Source organism: Suillus subaureus (assembly GCF_016647635.1).
Source record: "Suillus subaureus strain MN1 chromosome Unknown BJ212scaffold_1, whole genome shotgun sequence".
NCBI lineage: Eukaryota > Fungi > Basidiomycota > Agaricomycetes > Boletales > Suillaceae > Suillus > Suillus subaureus.
The window spans coordinates 2,221,104-2,239,892 of NW_024538557.1; the positions used below are offsets into that span (position 1 = coordinate 2,221,104).

The window sequence follows — 18,789 nt, forward strand, 5'->3', positions numbered from 1 at the left end:
TACTTATTACGTAAGAGTCAGTGAAGCATTGTCCTAGCTCTTTTTGTTCAAGGAATCGATCGTGTGTGGACTTTCTCGAGAACAATAAGGTTGGGATGTCAATGGCCCATCCACATCAGTCCAAACTACATAAACCGTTGTTCTCAGCTGGTCAAAATGTATCCTGCCTCGTTTTCTTAACCTTCATCGTTGCTTTCTACCGGTGCTGGGCCACCTGATTATTCATTCAGTAAACATTCTTGCAATTGCTATCCTTTCAAGTCAAACAGTCTACGATCTCATCTATCTTTCATAATGGTCGGCCCACGAGCATGTGAGTATAGCTTGTTTTTTTCTTGGGCGGATTAGCTGACTTTGCTTCAGATATTTTCTTTGGACTCAATGTTGTCCGTTTCCTGAGCATAGTGTCTCTCATACTGGTCTTTGCAAGCAGCATCTTTGTCATCGTCACGGACGTCGAAGCTGTTAACGCATTTGAGGCTGCAAAGCAAAGTGGCAATGTCACAGCGCAAGACTTTGCTGACTGTGAATACATCGAGTAAGTTCAAATGTCCCATGTATAAGTATTATTGTGTACTGACGTCGGAAACAGGAATAGCACCGTACCCAACCAGATTGGCGGCGTTTTCTGGGCTGTCATCAACCGCCTACTTATTATCTTCCAAGTTGTAATGCTTTTCCTTTCTGAGATTGGCTGGCCATCCGCTTTCTTTGATCGCTTTTTCCCTGTGCTGGGTACGGGATTTGGACTCGGTGCCCTTGGTATCTTCCAAGGACTGTGAGTTATCTTCTTTGCATGGTTTCGTACACAGCGCTGACTCTTTATAGGATCGGAGCTGCAGTCCTCTCGCAGCATGTAGATGACTTCACCCTGGTCTCTGCTTTCTTCCTGTTCGTCCTCGGCTGCATCAACATGTTCCTTGGTCTTCTCTTTCGGGAATCCGCCAAGAGCAGACGTTCAATCACATCGTGGCGCGAGGACGCCAAGGGTCTATTGCCAACGACCAACCTGCGCCCTGCTGCAAACCTCGATCTCAATCGCTCCGGCTCATCTAACTCCGGTCAGTCATCCACCTCTTCGACAATATATGAGGAGAAGAGTAGGGGTGTTACGGAGTTCGGTGCTGTACGGAACACAAGCAGAGCTGGTTACGGCTTTGGGCGCCAAGGTGAGAAGGCTGCAGGCCTCAAAGGTCAGTTTTCATTGTTTTTTTAATTTGTACAACATCCTCATTATGTTTCTTAGGCTTCTTGATCTCCAAGCCTCTCGAGAGTCTCCCTCGCTATGCAGCTCGTCCCACTAGCGTTCCTCCCACTCCTCTCGTTCCCCCTCGCCTGAACCTCATTTCGCCTCCAGCGGTTCAGCGATTTGATGGGGGCACCGACACTCCCTATTGCTGAGAACTGTTACGACGCCACGCGCATGTCATTGACATGACAGGACTTGTATTGATTATGTGCACAACCACGGATAACCCCAGCGGGAGCGCTGGTCTCACGTCGATATCTTTACTGTATGGTGTTTTGTAGTACCCTATTTTGCGCTATATAGACAGTTGTAGTTTTATTAGCGTTTCATATTGCAATTATAATACTGTTTGAATGTAAGCTGACTTGTCGACTCGGAATGGAACCCTTCCTGCGTCAAGTGGAAGAAAGGACTGGTTCTTAATGATCTGAAGATGATTGTGATGGACACATTGAATGGATTCCCCCCGGAATCATCGCTCACAGCAAATGTGCACTACGGATAGTCACCCACTGAGATTCGACTTGTTCTTATAGACTACTCGTCCCTCTCGCGTGTCTAATCACCACAGAAACCTCGAATACATCCAAATTTCAGATGCTACCACTGGAGACATCGTCAAACAGTTCGGCGCCCACACTATGGACCAACTCCTTTCTCACTACCAATTGCTCCCAATAGCACCAGATTAACCACCACATCATACAACAAGACAACACGGTTCTTTGACCTGACCACTTTCAAAGCTATCGGCGAGCCGCTCGAGCACCCTGGTGGCATTCGCTGTGTGGCCTTTTTCGAGTGTGGCCTTTTTCGAGGACAGCCAGCTCATCGTGACTGGCTGTAACAACAAACACGCTCACACATGGAAAGTTCCTCTCAACGAACCAGAGAAGGAGCTCCAACACGTGAGCAAATTCTCTCGTCATGTCATGCATGCTGATCTGTCATACAGTCTGCACAGAAAATCCTCAAAGTGTGCTTTCATGCTCGTCGCTTTGTATGATCCCTAACTTCACTCTCATAGAAAACCATCCCAAGCCCACAGCCTCGCTCAAAACGTGCTCCAATACCGACTGGTAGGTTCTTCGATGATGTAGGTTCGTATGATACAGTAGATTCGATGCACGTCTCATCATCCTTTGATAGTTTGATCCTGGACACAACAATCGCGCTGCTACCACCACGTGCTATGCTGAAGGGTCCAGAATCAAGGATATGATGACTCGTCTTTTTTCTCGCTCTTCCTCTTCTCAGGAACATGTTCCTTGCTCTCCCAGGATTCCCATTGTAGACGTCTTTGCAACACAAGGCAAATACGTAAGTTTGCCTGACCTTTCGACTTCCATCTCGTAATGGTGACACTTCCCCGCAGCGCACCGCTAATGCCCAGAGTGGAAAACGACATCTGTCGAGGCCGCTACATTGTCCTCGTCGGCAAGCCAACGCTGGCGCCTCGAGCAGCAGCACGCCACCAGCAGGGACATCCAATGTGATCCGGGGCAGCCACCCCAGTAACGTTGCAGACCGGAAATACTAGTGCAACTAACAGACACCCTTCCTCGTTGGATGTTGAACATGTTCCAGACATCGGCTGCTGTGCAATGCTCACAAGGTGGTTCCCTCGCCTTTCACGTACTCGACAAACAACTTTCTGCCCTTTCCGGTTACGTTGGAGTAAATATTACCGCATGTACCCAGTATTTGAAGTTTGAAGACACGTGCAATTCAATGTTGCTCGCAATGAACGAGTGCCAATTGTGCAGTATTCAGATCATGGAGAAAAATGATCGTCGGCGGGTTTCGAACCTGCACTATACAGGAAGGACAGATTTCGAATCTGTTGACAACTTCTTGGCCATGAGTCTTATGTTTGACGTTTGAAGACCTATCCATGAGCTCATGCTCAAGTTGCGATCATATAGAAAAACTATGGTCACCAGGTTTCGAACCTGCACGATCTAGGAAGAACAGATTTCGAATCTGTTAACCACTGGGCGAGGAGTGTTGTCGTTGGCATTCGAAGACCTTCATGAGCTCATGCCAGAGGTGCGAACATAGAGAAAAACTATTGTCGGCGAGTTTCAAACCCACGTGATCCGGAAGAACAGATTTTGAATCTGTTAACCACTTGGCTAAGACTACTTAAGATAAATCGATGAGTTGAAGCTAAACATGCCAAGGGGGTAAGGTCTAGACGACAGTAGCTAACTGTAATGTTGTGAACCGCGAATCGGTCCCACATGAGCTGGCTCGCGCAGCCGCAGAGTGCGCAAACACAGGAAAAATCTGATGTTAGCGGTGTTCTTCGACAAGAAAGTGTGTAACAGTAGTGTCCTGTCATCGCTCGATGATGGGCCGTATGGCCCATATCAATGATAGTCTGTGCATAGTCTTGCGCATATATGGGCCAACCCACATGTGGAGCCGCGTGTTCGTATGGTGGCCATACTCGCGCGTGACAACCTGTAGACTTATAGTGGTCAGTATAAGGCTAATCTAGTGTACCAAGAGGGTAGTTGCCAGCCAATGAGACTGCCAGGAACGAAAAGCTGCTTCTCTTCAGGCTGAGATTATGTTTTTACCGCAGCCATCAAGCCAATGATCCATTACATTGACAAGAAGACAGTACCGTTGCCCGATTGTTACTATAGCAAATTATGATCACGGCCCTTCTGTGCCCGTCAGATCTATGCCCAAACACCAACAGAGACCACTTACAATTTTCTTTTGAAACCAGACTTAGACGTCCATATTCGTACCCCTGGCGCTCACGGGCATGAGCCCATTCAAGGGGATCAGTCACATATGTCCAGATGATATCTTGGTTGCGATCCGGGAGCTTGTGATGTGCGATGTTAATGTGGAACCCATACCACTAGCGTTAGCGTTCTGGAAGGTCCTATACGAGGACGGGAAATGCGGATAAAGGCCAGTTCTACATGGGATGGATCATATATTGGTGGGAGTAATCGATGAGAATGCATGTAATAGTGGCATTCCATCATTAATGATGCTGTATTGATAGCGGTTTGTTTGCAGAATCTCGCATATATGGACCATACAGAGTTGCACGTCCAAACAGTGGTGGTTGAACTTGCGCATGAAATCTTATAAGCGGAATCAATAGGCCTTGTTATCGAGTGTACTGAGAGGGTAGTTGCTAGACTCTTGGAGACTAAATGATGCCCTCAGGTGCAAAAAGCTGGTCTCCCTGAGGGTATATGGTACTGCAGCCAAACCATTGATTCGTTGCATCCATATGGTCATCTAGCAATACAAGAACAGCATCGAAGAAGATCTCGGGTCGACTGATGTAGCAGAGAAATTGTATCAGCCATATCATGGAAGCACAGCAAAAGCAACCACGGCGCCTCCTAGTACAGGAAACTCTTGAAAAAAGCGCTGAAAATCTTGCCAACCTGTATGCAGGACACCACGTGTGTACAGCAAGGTCAACATATGGATTGAGCATCCTGTAGGAGATCCAACCTAACAACTACTCACCAAAGCGCAGCCAAGTGACTGCTACTTCCTCGAGTCTCCTGTTGACCAAGACACCGAACAAGAGTCAATGGCAGCCACCACGGGCAAAGCATCGTCCAAAGCGCCGACTCGAAAGGAACCACCTTATGTCCAAATGACGCTCAAGGGTCATAAAGATCATATTCTCGGCGTAGCTTTCATCGCTGGGACTTGTCTCCTTATCACTGTCTCCGAAGACAAGACTCTTCGGGTGTGGGATCTGGACACGGGAAAACAAGTGGGAGAGCCTTTGTTGGGTCACGATCACGAAGTCTGTAGTGTCGCAGCGTCCCCTGATGGGCGTTGGATTGTGAGTGGAAGCAGGAATGGAAGGATCCTAGTCTGGGAAGTTGCGACAAACAAGAGAGACCTCAAAAGAGTGCCCATCTCGTTCAATGGCCATAAGGGTGCTGTTTGGGATGTTGTATTTGCACCAGGCAGCGAGACATTTGCAAGTGCAACATGGGACGGAACGGTATGCATTTGGGAGAGAGAGACGGGAAAAATAATCCTGGGACCACTCAAAGTGGGCAGTGATGCACTCTCAGTGTCGTACTCCCCGGATGGGACAAAACTGGCAGCAGGCACTCAGGAACACATCATCGTCTGGAATGCAGAAACGGGAAAAGAATTACTCAAAATAGAACAGCGGGCATACAGAGTCGCATTCACTCCAGATGGTCTCCATCTCATCAGTGTAGACGACGACATCCGAATCTCAGATACTATCACCGGAAACATCATCAAACAGTTTGACGCGCACACCGATAACATTTACTCACTATCCATTGCTCCCAATGGCACAAAATTCGCAACCACTTCATACGACAAGACAACACGGTTCTTTGACCTAACCAATGATTTCGAACCCATCGGCGAGCCACTCGAGCACCCTAGTGCCGTCTTCGGTGTGGCTTTTTCCGAGGACAGCCAGCTCATCGCCACAGGCTGTTTCGACAACCTCGTTCGCACATGGACAGTTCCTCTGAGCGAATCAGAGAAGGAGTCCCAACAGGTGAGCAAATTCTCTTCTCGTGTCATGCTTCGTACTGACCTGTTATACAGTCCACACAGAAGATTCTCAAAGTACGCTTTCGTGTGCATCGATTTGTACGATCCCTAACTTCACTCCTGCAGAAAACCATTCCAAGCACACAGCCTCGCCCAAGACGCACTCCAATACCGACCAGTGAGTTCTTCCGTGATGTAAGTCCATATGATACATTAGATTCGATGCACGTCTCACGATCCTTTGATAGTTTGATCCTGGACGTAAAAATCGCGCTGCTACCACCACCCGCCATGCTGAAGGGTCCGGAATGAAGAACATGATGAATCGTCTCTTTTCTCGCTCTTCCTCTCCCCAGGGCCATGCTCCTCGCTCACCCAATATTCCCCTTGTGGACGTCTCCGCTACACGAGGCAAATATGTAAGTTTGCCTGACCATTCGACACTCATCTCACGATGCTGATATTGTCTCGCAGCGTACCGCTAATGCCCACAGTGGAAAAAGACATCTGCCGTGGCCTGTACAGCCTCGTCCGAAAGTCCACGCTGGTGCCTCAAGCAGCAGGGACATCCAATGTGATGAGTGGAACCACATCGGGACCCTTGCAGACAGAGAATACCAATGCTTCTGCTGCAACTAACAGACCCCCTTCTCCGCCGGGCGTCGAACATGTTCCACACACCAGCTGCTTTGCAGTCCTTGCAAGGTGCTTCCCGCGTCTATCGCGCACTCGACAAACCCGTCCATCCGCTTCAGGTTCCTGCTAGGCTTCCTTTCCTTCCCTCGTTACTGCAGATATTACTTCAAAGATATTTCTGACATTCGATGATGCTCCCGATAGCTAGATTCCATATGCACTATTCACTCGCTTAGCTGACAAGACCTTAGTCATAGTTGATTTTCTCGCTTGTATGGATTACTTACACACGGGCGGTTTGGGAGTTTTTCACTATGTGAGATTGGTTTCAAAATGTCAGTGATAAAGTTAGCGTTTTTACTATACATTTTGATCCAGTAAAGATAAGAGTCTGTTCGGATAGGTTCAAATTTGCGCAACTAGACAAAATTTCAAATCTCCAGTTGCTTTGTCATCATCAGTATTAGTGTGACATATGTGACCATCGATAATCAATATCCAATATCAGTAAAATATGCCCGCAACCCGATCCTCTACTACTCATTCTCGTTCTCGTCATTCTAAGGGTGGTCGTGTGTATCTCATGGCACCCAGGAAGAAAGCTTCTGCAAATTCAGGTACCCAGAGTCAGGAGCCAGAGCCAAGGTGTATTTGGACACCAGCAGATGAAGCACACCTCATCACCTACATCACTCACAACCGTGCTAAAGGTGGCGACGGACTGAATTTTGACAAGATATTTTGGACTCAGGCTGTGATTGATATCGCTCAATCTATGACTGCCGGTGCTCCCAAGACAGCTGATTCCTGTGCAACAAAGTGGTCCCAGGTACGTCATATGTTATTGTCATATACTGGATATTAGTACTGATAATAAACTTCCAGCTTCGTGCCACATATAATGTTGTCGATAGAGTTGCACATTATTCGGGCATGGCATGGAGCACAGAGCATGGTGCTGATATCACAGCTGAATCAGAGGGACTTTGGGTGGATGTTATTAAAGTAAGTACCATATTTTTTTTCACCCTCTGCCACTAACACTGTTTAATCTAGAGTATCCCAGCTGCCAAAAATTTCAAAAATAAAGGCTGGGCACCCTATAACTCCTTGTGTGAGCTCCTGCCTTCAAAGGCAGTTGGTAGCAGCACCTTCCACCCTCTCATGCAACTTGCTACCAGCTCATTGACTCCTTCTACCAGTGCTGCTCCCACAACCTTGAACTTCAATCAGGTCGATGCACAGGAGCAGGAGCAGATGCTCACAGACCTCGAGAATGGCACTGGTGAAGCAGCATTGAGTATCCTCATGCTACCACCCCCTCCCTTCAATGCTGCTCAGCAGGCAACTTTCTCCCCCTCCACACTGGGTACAGGTATGAGCCAACCTGGATCAAAGGCCACAGGTAAACACAGAGCCGAGGGTGATGACAGCACAAGAGCCCTTGCCTGCCCTTCGGGCTCTACCAAGTCACCCACAGTGTCTGGCAACTCTGTGAAGTCTGCACATATCAGTACCCCTCAAGCATTTCAACAGATGGGTTCACAGATCTGTGACCTTAACTCATCATTTAGTGTTGCGGTGAATGTGTTGAAAGATTGCACTGAACACACAATCATGCACTCTGTAGATCCTATCCCTATGCGCAGGGAGAAGGCTATCTCTCATTTACTAACAGAGGGTCTAGAGGATGCCCAAGTAATTGCGGTCATGAAGCAGTTCTGGCAGGATATCTCCATCGCAGACTCTTACTTAGCTATTGTTAATGCTAAGGATAGTATACACCAAATGTTTTTTCAGGACTTAATCAATGGTTAGAACAATTTTTGTACTAGGTACAAATACATTTGATTGTGAGCGCTACGAATATACACTAGTACAAGTCAGTTGGATACTCCTCTGCATATGACTCCCCCCTCTCCTGTCTTACAGTAGTGCAGTCCTCCCACATTTGGAGGGCAATGTCTTCACAGCATTGATGTGAGCAAGTGCGCACCTCATCAGTGGGAGGGCCTTGAGCAAGTGTGCCAGTATCACATGGCTGCTGGCCATCCAAGTTGAGATCAATCTGATGGTAGTCCAGCATGTCATTGGGGTCATGAACACGGATGACATTGTGCACTAGACACAATGCTGGGGGGATGTGAGCTTGCATGGACATATCGTAGTGAGGGGGGAGGAGGAGAATCTGGAAGCAATTCTTCAGAACACCGAAGATGCACTTGACGACATTTCAGAGCATGGCATGGCATAAATTAAATAACTCTTTGTAATCACATGGTCTAAATAAATATCAGTACAGATGTATGATAGAAGGGGGAGTACATATGCGAGACGGCCACAGCCCCATTCAGCGAGATGATAGCATACTCCCTGATAGGGGACAAGTAGCTCATCACATGCTCCAAAACCAGCATCCGCAAGATAGTACTTACCTGCAGGGATATTAAAATCCTTAATGCGAGCATCATGATATAAACATGCATCTGCTGCATACCCCTCCCAGCCACTCAACATGTACATAAATGACATGTTGAAGCTACAAGCAGCCAGGCAGTTTTGGGTCAGACTGCCCTTACAATTGTGAGTGGCATCACAATCTTTGGCAGGGGGATGGCATGCAATATGAGTGCCATCAATAGCACCAATGGTGTCAGCAAAATAGGGGTAAAATTTCGGCTTCTGGAGAATTTCCAGAGGTGTGGGATTGTCTGCATCGGGCAAGTGGACATATAAGGGATATATAGGGGGAGAGGTGAATGCATTGAGAATCCATTTATAATATCTTCATAAAAATCAGCATGTCTATCAATAAAATGAAGGAATGACACACTTTGATATGGTATCATTGGAATGTTGAAAGTGCTCACCAACGTGGTGCACAGAGAGACCTGTGACACTTGTGTACAGGAATATGGTGAGCTGCTCCTCCAGCTGGACATATCTGGAATTTTTGCATCCAGAATCATGAAGTAAATTCAGGAGAATGTAGAATACATGCTGCCGCACTCCGAGTTCACATCATATACAATCAGGATGTCTGTTGAGTAATTCATTGACCCATCCCATCCCTGTCAAAGTGGAAGTATGGTAAGGTTGCTTGTTAAAGTGAGTATCAGAGTAAGAATTAAGGGTCTTGGTAGCAGCATTGAGCATGATGTTGACCAGATGAATAGCACCAATGTACATTTTCTGTATCCACTCCAGCTGGAGTATATCCAGCTCATTGGTGTTGACCACAGTGCTGCCATTGAGATTCTCATTATTTTCATCAACAACAGTAGTGTTGTCATATTCTGGTGGGTCAACGTCAGGGTCGTGCTCATTGGATGACATTGTGGGTGCACAAAGGCTGAAGGGTGTGTGTTATCAATACATATCCAATGTCACACTGATATCGGATATTCAAGGGCTGATGATGACAAAGCAACTGGAGATTTGAAATTTTGTCTAGTTGCGCAAATTTGAACCATCTGAACAGACTCTAAAAATTTTGGATGTGTGCCAAAATCTCAGGCAAAATTCTACATTTTATGTACCATTTTGAGTGCTATAAATTACAAAGTTTTGAGCACATGAAAGTTTTCCTCAGAATATCATGTAACTAGGGACATTTTCTGATTGTATCATAATCAATTTTTTGCAAGTTAAAATGGGGAACGTAAAATGTGAACTTTTAGCATGAGAAAGATGATGTGGGCACTCATTGCTGTTGGGTACTCATCAGGCATTCACATTTGTCAGTGGAAATGCACTATATTGTAAACTCGTGAACAACTAGAATATGGTAGTACCTGGCAGGAAGTTACATGGTGAGGTTAAGTAAGGGATGTAAGTGCATCCAGGTCAGCTATCAAGCTGAGGTCATCACTATCATCATCAGCATTATCTAGCCTATGCTGCTTGCCAGACACTGTGATTTCTACCCCTGAGGCAAATAATGACTGGGACTTTGTGACCAAGACTGGCTTGTACTTCTCTTCTGACTTGAGTTTTTGTAGAACAGCAGAGTCTGTGACAGGCCAACTGGATAAATCAAGATGATTGTTGAAAATGCCTATCATGGTGTCATGCGAGCCCAGGACCTTCATACCTATCTCCTTCTGGTAAACAGAGGAGTCCATCATGAGTGCATATGAAGCTGTCAACAGGTCTTGTATGACAGGGACTTCTTGCGTTGCTTTCTTGTGTGTGAGCCAGAATTTATTATATACTGTCTGCTGATGCTCAGTGATCCACATGTACCAATGTGAGAAGAACTCAGTGAGTGCATGGATGAGACTGTTGAGTGGTTTGCAGTCAACATACATAACATTGGGAAGATTGCTTCTCCTGATGAGCCAATCTGCTTTTGAGGATGATCCAGGATTGGTTTTGAAGACCTGTGTTATGAGTGATGTCCGGCGAACAATGTCCATGTACATGTCATATCCCATATGCCAGACATAGATCCCATCATATTCCCACACATTATGGACCTATTTCTGGACCCCATATCCAACTCATTCCCAGATCCCCTTCCACTGTGTGCTCCATATCTAAGCAGGATTGGATCCACTATGGAATTACCCCTGAGCTCTGGACCTCCGGATATTTACTACTAGCCTGATCCATACATCCATATCCTGTCCACCCTATGCACATTCTGTCCAGCAAGACTTCCGGACTTTACCTCCTCTCAGATTCTGGACTACATCCACCACCTCACATATCTCAGTCCTGTTTCTGTTACGCTCGGCATTTGTAAGAACGACTAGACAGAAACAAATGATCTAAAGTGTACACCTATGTACGAGTTGTGCAAGTTAAGCAGTATATTGCAGGCCCTGGTCTGCATAGGTCAAGTTAAAGAATACAAGCATAAGAGATAGAGTATATATAAAGAGATTAAAGCGGAGCTTTAATAAATGAATTGGAGATGAAAAGTAAATAGCGAATCAGAAAAGAGAAAAGAGAATTGTACGATAGAATGTGATAGAATGTCTGAGAATGATTAGTAATCATGAATAAGTGAAGAGGTGAAAGGAAAAGATAGAACTGTAACATTACCCCCATTGTAAGGGTAGTAGGCACTGACTACTATCAAAGAAGATGACGCGATCATTTATAATTAGTAAGAAGTTCGGAAGCGTTACCTAGTTTGGCTTCCTTCATCCATTCATTCTTGGAACTCGGGAATCCCTTCCATTTTACATAATATTGTCTTCAAGATGAAGATCTGCAGTGTCCGACAACCGCTTCAACTTCGTGTTCTTCTTCGCCGTCGACCAAGTCAGGGGGAGGCGGAATATAATTAGGGCTGTGGATATCATTCTCTCTATATGGAGAAAGGAGTGCGGTGTGAAAGACGGGATGAATGCGCCATTGTGCGGGTAGAGCAAGTTGATAAGTTATCGGGGATAATATGTCAATGATAGTAAAGGGTCCCTCGCGTTTAGGGGTGAGTTTCTGGTTAGGGTATCCAAGGTGAAGGTTCTTGGCTTCGAGCCAGACTTTGTCGCCTTTAGAGAATGGAATGAATTTAGACGTAATTCATTGATGCATAGTATTGTGTGTGAGTTCATGAGTGGCTAGCGCTTCGTTGTGTGCTTTATTAAGTAAAGAAAGTCATCGTTCAATGTTAGGAATGTCAGATTTTGGATGGGAATCGGGTAGATGACATGGGTGATAACCCATCATGAGGTAGAAAGGGGAAGTACCATGTGCGGAGTGATGGTGTGAATTATGAACAAATTCTGCCAATGGTAACATGGGCGCCCAACCAGTTTGGTCGTTGGCACAAAAGATCCAGAGATAGACTTCGAGTTCTTGATTTACTCGCTCAGTCTCTCCATCACTCTGAGGATGGAATGTGGTGGAAAGGGAATTCTTGTATCCGAGGAGTTTTCCGAGTTCAATCTGGAATCTGGAAGTGAACTGAGGTCCGTGGTCAGAGATAATTTTATCATAAAGTCCGTATCTAGAGAAAATTTTAGAAAAGAAAATGTTTGCGACGCCTTCAGTGTCTATTGTCTTGAGACAAGGGGTGAAAACTACCCCCTTCGAAAGTCCATGGTCGACCATGACCATAATGCTATCAAAGCCGTCAGAGAGGGGTAAGTCAGTGATGAGATCAACCAAGCAGTGAGCGAAGGGTCGGTTGGAGATAGGGGCAGGTATAGGAGATAGAGGGGGAGTAGATGTGTGCGTGTTTACTTTATTCTGTTGGCAGATGCAACAGCCATCTACGAAGTTCTTGATGAAAGTGGCTAGACCGGGCCACCAGTAGTTGCGAGATAGGAGTTCCTGGGTTTTGAATCGTCCAGGGTGTCCGGCGGTAGGGGAGTCATGATGTAGGGAGGTGAGTTCTTGTTGGAGATCTCCGGGGGGTACATAAGTAAGTCCTTTAAATGAAAGAATTCCGTCGCTCAATTTCCAATTGGAAAGAGCGGAACAGAGAGGAGGAGGGATAGAAGAGTCTGTTAGTGCTTGGAGTGCTGTATGTACTACAGGATCAATAGAAGAGGAGATTCGTAATCTGTCCATAAAAGAATTGTCAATGACGTTAATAAACATCGAGTCTGGGAGGAGTTGTATACTGATATTGTCCTTTTCGTCACTATCGACCAGAAGGTGATCCATTCTACAAGATAATAAATCAGGAATGATAAGTTCTTTTCCAGGTACGTGTTGGATCTGAAGTTCAAATTGGGAAAGGAAGGTCTACCATCTTGCTTGGCGTCAGTTAAGGTCCTGTACATCTCTAAAATAGGTTAAGTTCTTATGGTCAGTTTGTACAGTTATGGGAAAAGGTGAACCGAGAAGATAGTGTCTCCACACTTTCAAAGTGCGGACAATCGCAAGTAATTCTCGATTGTATATCTGATAGTTACATTCAGCAGGGTTAAAGGATTGAGAGAGGAAGGAACATGGGAGCCAGTCTCCGTTGTCATTCTTTTGGAGAAGTACTGTGCCAGTAGCATATAGGGAAGCATCAGTGGCTATCGCAAAGGGAGAATTCTTGTCAGGAATTTGGAGAATAGGAGAGGAAGTAAAGATATGCTTCAGCTTATTAAAAGCTTCCTCATGTTCAGAGGTCCAAGAGAATTCTTCGTCTTTCTTGGTTAGGTCGATTAAGGGTCTGGCAATCAAAGAATAGTCAGCAATAAACTGTTGGTAAAAGTTAGTGAATCTGAGGAATGATCGAACTTCCTTTACTTTCGTGGGAGTCTTCCATTCGGATATACCCTTTAATTTGGCAGGGTCCATGGCGATAGAACTGGGTTTGATGATCATGCCGAGATATTCGATATTGGAGTCGTTGAAGTACTTTGTGGGTATGGATATGGTGAGTTTTGTCGTCTCTAGAGAAAATGAGTATATCGTCCATATAAATGATGATCCATCCTTCTTGGATCATATCTCCAAACAAGTTGTTCATCATCGATTGAAAGGTGGTGGGCGAATTACACATTCCAAAGAACATGACCATGGGTTCAAAAAGTCCTCTAGAAGTGGCAAAGGCTGCCTTCCATTGATCTGATTTCTTCATACATACATTATTATATCCCCATCGAATGTCCATCTTGGTGAATACTTTGGCATCTTTTAGCTTATCTATGATATTGGAGATTAGCGGTAAAGGGTAGTTATTCTTAACCGTGTGTTCGTTCAAGTAGCGATAGTCCTGGCAGGGTCGGAGGGAACTGTCTTTCTTCCCGACGAAGAAGAATGGAGAAGATTGGGGAGATTTGGAAGGAATGATTGTTCCTTTAGCTAGATGTTCGTCAATAAAATCGTTCATTGCCTTATCTTCTTTGGCGTTAAGTGGATAGATCTTGCATTTCCACAGTTCAAAGGATTCCTTGAGATTGATCTTGTGGTTGTATTTGTGTTCTGGGGGAAGAGTACCATTAGCTACGTCACCAAATACGTCCTTATATTGTCGGAACTCTTCGAGTACGAGTTCTTCGAAGGTCTTTTTTGGTTTAGCGGCATCTTGGGCGAGTGTCTGGGAAATATTGTCAGTTTTCTGGATATAGGTGTAAAAATCATCATCGTCATTGATGGGATCTAGAAGATGTGGGAGAGTTTCATTAGTGGGATCCCACTCTGGTTCTAATTCTTCTAGTGCGTCATAAAAGACATCTTCGTCTTCTTCGACTTCTTCAATCGTTGCTTTTTTCAGGGTACGCTCCCTTAGGCGGACTTCTTGACTTGTCCAGTCAATATCTGGGTTTTCTTTCTTTAGCCACGTCATTCCCAGGATAGCGTCTTCTCCTCCTAGAGAGGTTACAAAGAATTGCTTCCACATAGGGATATCTTTGATTAAGAATGAAAGTTCACAGTACCGTGTGATTCTTCTGGCTTTGTTTAACGTGCTGTCTACATTACGCACAGGTATCGGAGTTTCAAGTTTGTGCATGCAAATGTTCTCTTTGAGGATGAACTTCTTGTCAATAAATTCGCCTTCTGCACCGCAATCAATTAGAGCAGTGGCTACGGTGGTTTTTTCGGTTTTCTTCGATCTGATGGTTAATGGCAAATGAATAGAATTAGTATTGCCAACAGATTGTACTACTAGTCCGATTCTGGGAGTTTCTGACACCGTGGCAGGCTCCCCTAAGCAAAATCCTCTTCATCACTACTCTCTTCTTTCTTAACCAGTTTCTTACCAGTTTTCTTCATCTGGCATGCTTTAAACGCCTTCCATTCTTGGAATTCTTTGTAATCATCGTCAGATGACTCCTTGATTACCTTTCTTGTGCTGGTTGTAACTGTGGGATGGTTAGGGCAGTCTGTGGCTAAGCCTTTCTTACCGCACTTGAAGCAAAGGCCGCCCTTGCACCTATGCTCCTGTTCTTGAGGAGTAAGATAGGTCTTCCTCATCTTCTTCTCACCTTCTTTGTCATCTAATTCTACTTTATCTATATCCATGGCATAGGGGTCTTTTGCCTTGGTATAGGACGGAGGTGCTATTAAGGTCCTTCAGACCTCAACATCTAAGGCTTTCTCTAGTCACGTCTCAATGGTGGTGGGGGTTGTTTCAAAGGCATATATAGCGGAGACTATCTCATGCTTGAGCCTGTTTCTGAAGAACATAATCTTCGTGTTCTCCTCAGAAATGCCGGTATCGGCAAGGATGGTTCTGAATAGGGATGCATAAGCAGCTACGCTGCCAGTCTGTCTAAGAGAGGAAATGCGACAAATCGCAGTCTGTTCGATGTTCTTTGGGAAAAAGGTAGATTTAAATTGCTTAGCGAAATCTTCCCAGGTTCTGTAAGTCTTTGCTGCGACGGCAGCCTTGAGTTGGCCTTCAGCCCATTTAGCAGCCTCGCCTTTAGTCATTAGGCTGAGGGTGAATATGACCTTCTTCTTGTCATTGTCGTAGACTTCATCATTCATATCTAGGTACACTTCGACTTGAAGCATCCATCCCTGAGCAAGGCAGGTATCGCCATTGAAGGGTGAGGGGGTCTTGCCGATTTCTTTAGGCATTTCTGTGGTGGCAGATCGTTCGTAGGTTTGGGTATGGAAATTCCAAACTTTGTTCTTGGGAGCTACTGTAGCGTAGTATGCTGCCCACTGGGTGATAGAGTATCGGGTGCCTTTGGTGTCTGCACAGATGAACTCTTGTTCCTCTTCATCCCAGGTAAAACTGGGGGGGGGGGGTCAGTGCGATCAGTGGTATGGTGTTCTGTTCTGGGCGCAAGTTCTAGGGAACCACATGGTAGAGTAGTAACTTGACCTTTTGTTACACTCAGCATTCATAAGAACGACTAGATGGAAACAAATGATCTAAAGTGTACACCTATGTACGAGTTGTGCAAGTTAAGCAGTATATTGCAGGCCCTGGTCTGCATAGGTCAAGTTAAAGAATACAAGCATAAGAGATAGAGTATATATAAAGAGATTAAAGCGGAGCTTTAATAAATGAATTGGAGATGAAAAGTAAATAGCGAATCAGAAAAGAGAAAAGAGAATTGTACGATAGAATGTGATAGAATGTCTGAGAATGATTAGTAATCGTGAATAAGTGAAGAGGTGAAAGGAAAAGATAGAACTGTAACAGTTTCTGCCTTGCCCTCTGGATCCCCAGATCTCTGGACCTCTGGATATTAACTGTACTATCTCTGGACCATTCCCACCCTCCATCTGAGATCCTGTGCCTATCCCCATTTAGGCATCTCTGCCTTTCTGGTTCTTGGTTATCTCTGTTTCTGTCTTGCTGATTGATCCTTGTATGAGTCTTCATCTCTGAGTTCATTTACTTATGTTTGCCTTACTCTGTTGCTTACTGATCCTCTTGGATATCCTCCAGTATATAACCCCTGTACAACTCCTGTAGAGTCCTCAGTCTGAATATCACCTTAGATCTGCCCAATCATCTTCCAGACTTCAGTCCATCTAAGTCTTGTCCTTTTCCATAAGGCCTAGGGATGGATTCCCTAGGCCAGAATTCTGGACCTTCGGATTTGTCCCCTATGTCTCTCTCCCAAGTCTAGGGATTGCTTCCCTGGGCTGGAGTCTTGCCTTTCTGGCACTTACCCTCTCTCTGGACTTTGGTCCACTTCCTGTCTCTCTGACTCTACCTAAGGGTAGTCTACCTCTGTTTGCTTCTACATTGGACAAAGTCCAATGTAGCCCCTATTCCTTCCGGACCTCTGGACATCCTGTCCTGTGCACCTTCAGACATTCCACCCTCCGTACCTCCTATCCTTCCATCCTGTTTCCTGTAGAAGTATTATTTTTCAGTGGGAACTCTCCTGAGCACTTCCTGCATTTCTCCGGAACTCTCCCACACTCCTCTGGAAGTCCTCCCACACTCTCCACCAGAGTAGCCAGCCTCTGGAAGTCCTCCGGACTTCATTGGACCATCATTGGACTTCCTCTGAAATGAAGGGTACATACTCAGGTAAGGGGCACAGCATATGAGCTGAGGCCAAGCCCCTCTGAGTCAGTCTCTCTCTCCCTTGAGCATGGTTCTTAACAGTACATCTCCTTGTACTTAAGAGTCATCCACAGAACGATGTAAAAACTGGACTCAAGGTCATCCTTGACTGAGTGTATGGCATATTGCCCCTTAGTGATAGCAAAATTAGTACAAGATTTAAAGTGCATGGAGTGAACATACCATGCATGTTGTTTGTCGGGGACTGTTAATGTTAACCAACTTTGTGAGGTCCCAGTCAATCAGGTAGCCCTTCCCTTTGTAAATGATGACATTTCCAACACTGAGGTCTTGATGGAGCACCCTTGCAAGTTCAAATGCATCCTTGTGAGCTACATTGATAGATCATGAATAAGTTGTGTGAGGATTAAAGAAACATGTACCAATCAGTGCATCATGCACAGATGAAATGAGTTGGTGAGAACTCTCAAACTTGGTCAAATTTTTGCCCACAATATTGAGGGCCAGATGGTGAAGAGTGTGTAGAGTGAGAGGTAAGTGGGGAAGTGCCCATTCAGCACTGCCAAACTTGGCAGTTTGAGTAGATTGCTGAGTGATAGAGGGAGGTACATCATGATATGCAATACACTTTGGGATATGGGAAACTTTTTTCAACATCAATAACTTGTACATTTTGCCTTCCAGTAGGACATTGGGTAATGATACCCACCAAGAGTCCTTGAACATCATGAGCTTCTTGTTGACAAGATCAAATGCCGGACATGTGCATGTCCAGCAGCCAATGGGTGAGTGAGGTTTTGTAACAGGTTGGGAAAAGACCAATGTGAGCAAGCCAGAGCCCTCGACATTAGGGACATCAACTTTGAACATATGAGTGGTAGGCCTCCTTGTCACCAGCAAGCATGATGGGAGTATCAACACCATGCATTTCAGGTGATGCCTGTGTGTAATGATAGAAGAAGTCAGCCAAGTCTGGCTTGTTATTGTAGTTGATGGCACTGCTGATGATAGCCCCCTCCCTATCCCATCTGATGATCCAAGTGTGATCATGCATGATTAGGACAGAGAATATGTGGGTATGGAACTGGGTGCTGAGCTGAGCTGCAGTATAACTCATTATTTGTCCCAGGGTGTTCATACCCTTCTCCATCTGGGACACAAGGCTACCAGCTCCAGAGTGATGGAATGCATCATGTGAGGGTGACCATTTGAATTCTATGATGATTTCTGTGGTAGAAACATTGCAGTTGGGAGATGAAGGTTCACATCCATCAGGATACACACAGACATCTGGCTTGATGTTGAATACCGTTGAATTTAATTTTGAACAGTTTTTCGTGTCTTTGTATTTGTGAGTGTTGACAAACAACAGTTGAGGAGTGAAAGGTGTGATGGTGTTAATCTGGGGTTAGGTGATCAATAATCTCAATAACATATGTGTGAGAGTATACTCACAAAGGGCGTGTAAGCATGTTCC

General features: G+C 45.3%; 3 protein-coding genes across 3 annotated transcripts; 1 reads left to right on the forward strand and 2 right to left on the reverse strand.

Moving 5' to 3' along the window:
* Nucleotides 1-26: 26 nt before the first annotated feature.
* Nucleotides 27-1,438, forward strand: BJ212DRAFT_1565566 (uncharacterized protein; the record flags this gene model as incomplete). Its single annotated transcript, XM_041341956.1, has 6 exons — nucleotides 27-313; nucleotides 364-538; nucleotides 593-778; nucleotides 829-1,193; nucleotides 1,247-1,323; nucleotides 1,358-1,438. The coding sequence occupies exons 1-6, from the start codon at nucleotides 295-297 to the stop codon at nucleotides 1,436-1,438; spliced, it is 903 nt and encodes a 300-aa protein (XP_041200372.1). The 5' UTR covers nucleotides 27-294.
* An 8,801-nt stretch (nucleotides 1,439-10,239) lies between these two features.
* Nucleotides 10,240-10,839, reverse strand: BJ212DRAFT_1474678 (uncharacterized protein; the record flags this gene model as incomplete). Its single annotated transcript, XM_041339134.1, has 1 exon — nucleotides 10,240-10,839. One exon carries the CDS (start codon nucleotides 10,837-10,839, stop codon nucleotides 10,240-10,242), a length of 600 nt encoding a protein of 199 aa, XP_041200373.1.
* Nucleotides 10,840-18,168: 7,329 nt separating this feature from the next.
* Nucleotides 18,169-18,468, reverse strand: BJ212DRAFT_1257109 (uncharacterized protein; the record flags this gene model as incomplete). The annotated part of the gene is made up of 1 exon (XM_041329835.1): nucleotides 18,169-18,468. A coding segment is annotated over one exon (300 nt), but the record flags the coding sequence as incomplete, so codon positions are not given.
* Between the last annotated feature and the right edge of the window lie 321 nt (nucleotides 18,469-18,789).